This window comes from Alligator sinensis, unplaced genomic scaffold (assembly GCF_000455745.1).
Source record: "Alligator sinensis unplaced genomic scaffold, ASM45574v1 scaffold1277_2, whole genome shotgun sequence".
NCBI classification, from domain to species: domain Eukaryota; kingdom Metazoa; phylum Chordata; order Crocodylia; family Alligatoridae; genus Alligator; species Alligator sinensis.
In genome coordinates, this window is record NW_005843023.1 from 376,196 (window position 1) to 385,623 (window position 9,428).

Sequence of the window (9,428 nt, forward strand, 5' to 3'; positions counted from 1 at the left end):
GGGGGTCGGACTTGATGATCTGCTCAGATCCCTTCCGACCCTACCAACTATGAAAATATGAAGGGGAGACTGCCACATGTGGCTGTAACATATTTCTTCTTGGAACACTATTCTCCTCCAAACATCCTACCTCTGAGACTGAGCAGTGTGCACAGAGCAGAAATGCATGACTTGAGCACTCAAATATGGAAGTCAGAGACAGATGCCATGTCTTCTGACATCTATAAATTTTCTGTTTCCTTTTCCAGGTTAGCCACTGATTTAAGCCAGTTGTAATGAAGTTGATCACAGTGATGACAAATCTTCAATCCACAGTAAAGGCTATATTGTCTTACATGTCATGTGCCTGTCATTCCACTGTCTGGAGGTAAACAGAGAGCGATCCCTCCGATCCTACTGGAAAGTGAGAGTGTGTGTTCTGAAGATTTAATTTCTGTCATTTAATATCTTTTTAAAAATCAAAATGACATTACAGCAAGAAGGTAGCAGTTGGAACACATCTATGAGGTAAATTCTATCTTCCGATGCACTTGTGATACATCCCCAAAGTTAATGGGGACTGTGGGTGAATGCCTAAGAACAGAATAGGACACTGAACAAATACCTTTTAGGTGTGTGCATTTTTTAATAGCACATTTTCAAATGCACTCAATATTAACTTCATCCTGTTCCCACTGAGGTCAATGGGTGTTTTACCATTGGCTTCCATGGGAGCAGAGGTACACCAATACTGAACACTTTTGAAAATCCCATCCCTAAGGTGGAAGGCACAAGGGCATGATCTGCAAAGGTTTTGGCTGGGGAGAAGCACAAGGTGCACAAGAGGAACTATTAAAACATGCCCTCTACCAGAAGAACAAAGTATACCAGAATACAAAGATCCTGAACTACATTAGAACAAGTTCACTGCTCTTCTCTGGTTCTTCGGGTAAATTGGATATCTTTTATTAGACCAACTGAGATATCAGATTTAGCCAAAGAACCTTGTCGTCTATGTCCTTAGACCAACATGGCTACAACCTATACCCCTGCAGTTCTCTAGCACTTTCTATCCTATGGTTTCAGCATGCATTGGTGACATTAATTAAGCCTCATGTGTATCTTTTAAGGTGTACATGAGTAATATTTAATTGGCAGAGAGGTCAGTTAACTTGGTCAAGGGCAGAAAGGGAGGGAGTATGTCCCAAGTCTTGCTCTTGCCTTAAGAACATCACCTCCTATGTCTTTAGTAATCCAGGTTCCTGTGACCCAGTGAATGAGACTACATGAACAGGCATGGCTGGATGAATCCATCTATTGGAATTGCTGGAAGAGGTTTAGAAGATGTGAATTATTGATGCTTCTAGGGTACCTGGGAAGAGCTAAGGGCTTGATTCTGCTCTTAAGTTACACCAGAGAATCAGGAATAACTCCATTGAAGCCTGTGGAGTTGAACCAATGTAAAAACACAGCAAGTGATATTAGAGCCATGCTGTAAGACTCTAGAGCAGTGGTCCCCAACCTTTTTATGGTCAAGATCACTTTTTGGCACCCCATGATCTACCATGCCCCTCCTTCCCCCACTTCCCAGACAAGCTGCCCAGGTCTCTGATCCCACTCACCCAGCCCAGTCTGGGTGGCAGGGGGCATGGCTCAGCCCAGCCACGTGTATCCTGCTGCTCCCGATTGTGGAGCCTCTGACAGACTGAAATCGACTGTCAGAGGCTCCACAATCGACCAGTCAATCTCAGTGGTTGGTGTCCACTGCTCTAGAGGTCTTAAGAACAATGTGGGGCTAATCTTTTTTAAATAGTCTCCAACAAAATGACATCTGTCCTTGTTGGATAATTAGGCTTTGTTTTATCATTCTTAGAGCTGTGAAATCAAGGGATTCTTTCAAGACAGCTGTGCAACTTGACTTTTAATACAAGCACATGATTTTCTTGATTCCACCATTTGTAGGGGATTGTTTCAAGGAACAGTTCTGGAACACTCAATGCAAACTTGGGACACTATGTTTGGGACGCTGCAGGTGACATGCAGAAGGGAAGGAGCAGGAAATGGTGAAGATCAGTTTGTGGACTTTTCAGACAAAAAACCTAAGGAACAAGGGCTGACATAAGGGAATGGTTTAAGTTGTGTCATTGGGTAAGTAACAGCTATCCTGGACCCAGGAGAAGGAACAAGTGAATGGAAAAGGGGACTTAAATTACTGAGAATGATGGGTGGTGTCGGTACATAAGTGCAGAGGCTGTTCTGATGTGCTGTAATTACAATGCATTGGAGCAGACTTCATTAATCAAGTTTGCTGAAATGGGGCAATTAGCACATTCCAGCAGCTTCCCGCGTCTCGCATATCAGCATCCCCACACTTCAACTTCAAAATGGCAGTGGGGGCACTTGAACTTTCATCAAACAAGCTTTAGTTCAAGCTCCCCTGCTGCCATTTTGAAGCGCAGGGACACTGATACACGAGATGCGGGAAGCTGCTGGAGTGCGGCAATTGCCACATTCCAGCAGACTCGATTAATTGAGTCTGCTCCACCATGCTGCAATTACAGCATGTCAAAGCAGCCTCCATGCTCATATACAGGCGCCCATCATTCTCAATAACTGCCTCTTGGAGCTGCTCTAATTAAAGTGCCACCCCCATCCCCAGAGCACATGTAAAAGTGCCCAATGGCATTTACTTCTCCCATTAAAAAACAAAAATTCAAATCAGAACTCCAACATGTGAAAGGAACATAGGCACCAACTTTTATTTTTGCCAGGGGAGGGGGGCCGAAGATGATGGACATGTGGGAAGTTTTACACATTTCAGATGACAGCCCTCTTCCCAAAGGGGCCAGGGCCCTCAGGTCCCCATGTACTTGGCACCTCTGGGAAGGAAGGTTGCCCTTCAGCATGTTCTCTTTTGAAACTGAAGTGCAAATGTTAAGTCTTAAGAATGTTGAAAGGGGTCACAGAGCAGCAAAGTGCTGATGCCCAGTTATGAATAGCCATTTTTCAAATGGGAAGGCTGTTGTTTAGTGCCTGGGACCTACAGTAGAGTTGCAACAGCATCATTACATATGTAGGTTGACTTCATCATTCATTGTAGCTATCAAACTTACCGGTTTCCCAAACTCCAATTCCGAAAAGAATTTATACCAAGGTTCATTCTTTAAATCTATCTCTTCTGGGCTTATATCCCGAGTCTAAAGGAGTTGGTGATAGGGGAATGAAAGAAAGAGAAGGATAACATTATGCAAAGAATACACAGGAAAGGGACTGGTAGAGATGCAGTGTCCATGCTTCCAATGTTATCATGTAGATAGTTAACCTAATAATTTTTCACTTTCCTAATTCTTCTCATCTGAGGAGCCCTGAGAGCTTTACAAGCAGTAATTAAGTTTGACAGCTCTCTCATAAACACTCTATACATTTTACAGGTGGGGAAAATGAGGCACAAAGAGTTGAAATGACCTTCCCCAGGTCACAGAACAAGTCAGTGAAAAGGCTGTAAACAGGCACACCTCAGGACTATTTGTTCCTACTGTTGGACTTTCCCTCCGATTCAAAACTAAGCTTTGTTTCATTATTATTAATTTTCATGTGGAAAAAAAAGAAACTTAAAAAAAAATAAATCAAATGTTCTGAGCCCCAGATCATTGTTTAAAAAACCACTGGAGGACACTGCATCTTTAACAGCACATGGATATGTGAGAAACCCTCTTCCGTGCACAGTAAACAGAGTGAGTAGTGGTATTCTATATCAAAGAGGACATGACCAAGGGACACATTTCTGAAAGATTGCTAAGGGAATGATTGCAGAGACAATACACTTTGCTTATTCACAAGCAAATGTTAGAGAATCAGACAAAACAAAAAAGAAAAAAGACCAGACAGGACAGGTAACAGCGCAACTGAAAAGAAAGGTCCCTTTCCTTCCCCGTACCTATTTTAATGGAACAAGCTGCAGCTGCTTATTGATGGTATTGGCTATGTGAGAAAATAAATCCATTGCTCTGGGTTATGAAGAGCCACTATACAAGACAGAGTTGGTTCAACTACCCCCGAGTTTAATGGATACAAGCACACTACTCACTTATATGCATCATGTGACTGCAGCAGAACACAGAAGGGTCCATGATGGGCCCAACTTAACCCTCTTTATGTTGCTATGATGGTGTGTACAAGAGCTATGCACAGAAGCCAGCATACATGGCTCCATTCTGTCCCCTGCCATGGATCTTAAGCTGAGCTGGGGGATTAAAGTGGGGGTGGCAAGAGGGAGTGGAGGTGTTGAGCACTAACGTGGACTCTGGACTGCTTCAACGTGGGGGAGAGCTCCTATACATTATAGCAGCTGTGCTACTGTCCAACACCTCTCTTATACATAGCAAGTGAATAAGTATCATCTCCACCCTTGCCCACCCTTAGTTTACAGGCAGAAAAAATGAGCCAGAGACCTGAAGTGACTTGCCAAAGACAACTACAGAACTGTGTGCTCAGATTGGATTTACAGTTCAGGAGCTCGTTGCTCCCAAGTCCTGAGCTCCGCTAGGGATCCATTGCACAGAAGTAGGAGCCTGCCTGGTGCGTTTGACTAATGTTTCTGGGTCCTACCTGAGGAAAGGCACTTAAAAGGGCCAAGGCCAAAAAGAGGCATGCTGGGGCTCAGACTGTAACTAGGAAGTCCCAGTTCTATGCTCCAAACATGATAGCAAGACTCTCATGCTGACTTTAATGCCAACTCAGCCTTTGCTCTTCTGATTTTTTCATTTCTTTTTCTATATTGGCTGCTACCCACAGCAATTCTTTCCATGGGAATAATTCCTGCCATATTTAATCCTTTGGGGATGGCAGGGGAAGGAAAATGCTATGTCTACAAGTGGTTATCTTTTTTCTACCATGGTAAAACCATTACAAAAAGGAGTTAATGCCTGCACGTGTCAAGTGAACCTATTGAAACCACAAGAATTGGAGAAAAAATTATTACCTGCAGCCCAAACAGAAACCCCATGTTCTTTGGTTTCTATACATTATGTATTAACTCCTAAAACATTTTTCATTTATCACATATGGAAGTTTTCAGTATACAGTGAAACTGGTCCAAACCCCACTGAAAACAATGAGATGCCTTTGCACTGATGTCTATGGGCTTGAGATCAGGCCCCTGATAACCACTGCTTTGCATATGGAATTGTAATGCATTGACAGCTTGCAAATTCTCTTTAGATGAGTTGTTTGTTTTATGTTGCAGGGAACTTAGCAATCTCTATGCATCACTATGATACCAGTCAATGAAGACCACTGACTGAAATCACATTTTGGTCTCATCATATTTCTAAACCTTGTCCCCTACTCCTCTCTGATCTTTGCTTTGAAATGAGAACTCCAAACATGTCAAGAACATCATCATCATGCACCGTCCCTTTTTTTATTTAACTCCCAGCTTCTTTATCGACTGTCCCTCTTCTGGCTTTCAAATTTGACTTAGAAATCTTTTTAAGGATATGTTTCACTTGGAGCTCAACAAAAGTTCTGTGGATTACACTAGGATGCAAGCAGATGCTTAGGGGCTCTGATAAATCAGCTATAAATGATAGGGTCTGATCCTGGAAAGCTTACTGAGGCAAAGTTCCCACTGAAATCAACTGCAGTTTTGCTCCAGGAATAACCTAAAGTGGCACAACTGTCCCTTTACTTACACCTGTGGAAGGGGCTAAGCCAGTGCTCACTGAAGCCAAGGAGAAGACTCCTGCTGATTTCAACAGGCCCTAAACCAGGTATAACTTTGCTGAAGTGAATGAAGCGACACTGATGTGGAAGTAGAATCAGTCCCACGATCTTTCAAAAATATTGGTTTTTGCCAGAACTGAACAGAAATACCTACTACCACATCAGGCTTATTTTTAATAGCTTAAACTCAGGGTAGGCAACCTTTTCTGGCTACATCTTGGGTGGGAAACAGGCAGGTGGCCAGGAGCTAGAACCCATCCACCACTGCTGTCAAATGCCACCAAACCCGCATATCCACAGGTCAGATCCAGTGGTTCTGCTGACCAAATCCAGCCAGTGGGCCATAGGTTGCCAACCCCTAGTTTAAACACATATTTCTATTGGTTTAAATCCTTTCCATACATTTTTAACTAAAAGCAACTGTATGCTCTGCAAAACTCTTCAACCCTTCTCCAAGGATTAATGAAAACATGACCTTAGAATCTACTTTGAATATCACAACTAATTAGCACTTTAACCCAAGCCTTCCAAATCACAATTTTAAAGGATGAAAATTTTCACTTAAAACCAACTAAATAAATGTTTTCTAGCACTTGCATCATTTCACTTTCAATGCATAAAAGCTGAAGGTTAATTTAATTAAAACTGATGACATAGAAGCACACAAAACTGAACCCTTTCCAGCCTGGTGCACTGCATCGTGCTCTCAGACTCTCCTGAATAAATTAAGACTTTGCACTAGAAATAAGCACAGTTGACAAAGCAGCCATCAAACAGGTCATGGTGTCAAACAGATTAAAAACTGGGGATAGTGATCCATACTTCACACAGAAAACAATACATCCAGAAGAAAAGGGAGCCTCACAGCTCTCCAGCTCTGGTTTTGTATGACTGACAATGGTTAAGAGGTTACTCAAACATCTGCAAAACAAAATATACAGAAATACACCACATAGGTAATATAAGGCAAGGGTATTTATCAAAATGGAAACATACAAGCGTCTATAGCATGTATTACAATTGCAGGACCAAGCTATGGAGTAGGATAAGATGAGCATTACCATCTTTTCGTTGTTCAAGACTGAGGACTTTCCTGGTTGATAGTCGTAAATGCTCTTGGGCTCTGCCCGGTACTTTCTAGTATCCACCTTCTTGTCAGGGGGCTCCCAATCATTCCTGGGGAAAGAAAGTCCAATTAGTTCTAAACTCTGTTGTTACCATGGAAACAATTTTTTTCTTTGGACATGCTCCTTCCACAGCTAATCCTCATTTAATCAAGGAACTTTCTGAATCTGTGCAGGATGTCTCTGCAAGGGGAACAGTTCAGACAGCTTTGGTGTTTTTTTAATGGTAGCCAGGGTTAGATTTATGTATGCCTGTCAGCTCCTAAAAAAAGCCTGAAGGGATGGGAAGGGCTTTCAAATCTTTTCCATTCATTGTCAAACTTTCACTAGAGATGGGTGTGAACTATCCTGGAGAATTCCCAACACGCCCAAACTGTGAAATGAATTTATTTTAGAACTGTTCAGCCGGCCCCAGCACCTTAACCTCAAACAAACTAACACAGTCTCCATGAACACTGGGAAAGCCAACATTTGTGGTGTGCACCCACCTTTCTGATGCTGTGAGGTTTGTCTCCGCTAGAGAACTGAACTGACTGTACTGAGACTGGTGTAAATGGCTCAGAGCATCCACATGCGCCATCCTGAACTGGTTAAGATTTGCCCTGTGTCCACACTATTTGCTTAGACAATTTCTGATGCAATGTATTTTAGATAATTATCCCACAATTCTGCCTTTTGTGTGCATTATGAGGGTAACATTCGGGCACCACATTCTGACAGATTTTGCAAGGTCACCAGTGCATTGTGGGACAGTAAGAAGAAAATTATACCATTTTAGCTTCTTTGAAGCTATGCTGAATATACTTCTGTTTAGATCAGATTAGTGGAGTATTAATTGGCATTAAACTTCTTGCCGATAGTTTGCCTGTTCTAGCCAGTTCAGACCATTTGCAAATTGGCTTGCTTGTGGGTAGGCGCGAGTTCTACAAACATTCTATGGGCTTCAATCAGTTTGGTTTCAATAGCAGATCTGATTGTATAGCAGATATGATTGTTTTAGCATTTCCAACCCTAGGAAACATTCTCTCCAGCCGAGTCCTACTTTTGTTACCTGCTAGTGTAAGGCATTAATTAGTCTAATCTTTTGATTTGCAGGAGGCTTCCCATTTAATTGCTGTGTTGGAAAGCATATCTATCAAAGACAGAACTGTCTTCTGATCACATGCCTTAGGTCAGGGGTGAGCAAAATATGGCCCACAGGCCAGATTCAGCCTGGCAGGCCACTTTAGCCACCCTATGGGGCCCCTAAACAATTTTAAAAATACATATTAATCTGCCCCTGGCTGCCTGTCAAAGATGACAGGAGCCAGGGGCAGCAGGACCCAGAGGAGGCTGTTGGCAGGACCAAGCTGCTGCAGAGGCAAGGTCCAGTCGGCCCTGCCGCCACCCACTCCAGCCAGAAGCCCCATCCCAAGCAGAGTTCTGGCCAGGGACCCTGGTGCTGTTCCTGCCTGCCTGCGCTGGAGGGAAATACAGAAAAGGGAGGGCGGGGGGAAGCAGGGGAGGACCGCAGGCGATTGCCCCTGTCCTCAAGGTCAGGCTGAGCTGGCTGCTGCAGTCAGTCTGCAGCCTGGAACCAAGTGGTGGCAAAGCGGCCAGTGTGGGGTGAAGAGAAGTGGTGGCAGCCGCAGGCAGGGAAGCTGTGAAAGCAGCAGCAGGCTGGGGGGAAGGGGCAGTGAGTGGGTGTGCAGAGCTCAGTGACATCTGGGCAGGAGTGCAAGATCTGTGCCAGTGCACTGGGGCCAGAGCCGGCGGGGCCTAGAGTGAGGTGGCAGGAGTGCGGGGCACAGGTTGACAGGGGCTCTGGAACCAGGCTGGCTCCCCCTCTCCCTACTGGTGCAGGCCAGCCTGGCTTCATAGAGCCCTGCTGGCCCACTCCTTGCACTCCTGCAGCCCCACTGTGGGCCCCACTGGTGCTGGCCCTGGCACACTGTGCAGGCCCCATGCTCCCACCCAACTGTTGCTGTACTCCGCATACTCATTCGCTGCCATTCCCCCCCACCTGCTGCAGCCATTTGTCCACCACTGCCACCGCTCCTCTTCACCCCCCTACACCTCCCGCTGGTTGCTCCAGCACCACATGGTTCCTGGCTGCAGTGCTGGGCTGCAGGACATAGCAGGAGCCAGCCTGGCCCCTGTGATTCTTGGCTGGCTTTCTGTGGTGCCCACCAGGCTGCTCCAGCTCCTGCTGTCTAGGCCATACAGCTGAGACATGGCCTAGACAACCCTTCCCAGCCACCCTCCCCAACACACTCACAGCTCCCCACAAATCCCTTACCCACCCACACCATACACATCCACATGCTCCCTCACCCCAGATCCCCCCCATGCCTCTCCACTGCCCCACAAAACCCACACCCTCCCCAACACCCCACATACTGCAAACATATACCCACCCCCCACACCTACCCACAATATACAAGCTTCATTTTAAGCTAGTATACAATCACCTTTGCGTACAGTACACAAACGCATGTAAATCAGGACAAAAATATTTTTTGAAGTCAAATTAATGAATGTGTAGTAGATATTTGATTTTGAGACTATAATTTGGTATTTTTCTGGTTTCAAGATTGCAAACCCTTGCTGAAAGGAGTACTT

At 44.7% G+C, this 9,428-nt stretch overlaps 1 protein-coding gene across 36 annotated transcripts in view; it reads right to left on the reverse strand.

The window, feature by feature from the left end:
* The window catches only part of SORBS1 (sorbin and SH3 domain containing 1), a 112,350-nt gene that overhangs the window by 38,520 nt on the left and 64,402 nt on the right, over positions 1-9,428 (reverse strand). For 34 of the 36 annotated variants that reach the window (XM_025193184.1, XM_006036821.3, XM_006036820.3 and 31 more), the window contains 2 exons: positions 6,765-6,879; positions 3,093-3,176 (listed from right to left, as the gene is read on the reverse strand). In XM_025193184.1, coding sequence (XP_025048969.1) covers positions 3,093-3,176; positions 6,765-6,879 — 199 coding nt within the window. The remainder of the gene's footprint in view (positions 1-3,092; positions 3,177-6,764; positions 6,880-9,428) is intronic. The other 2 variants (XM_025193171.1, XM_025193166.1) reach the window with 1 other exon arrangement.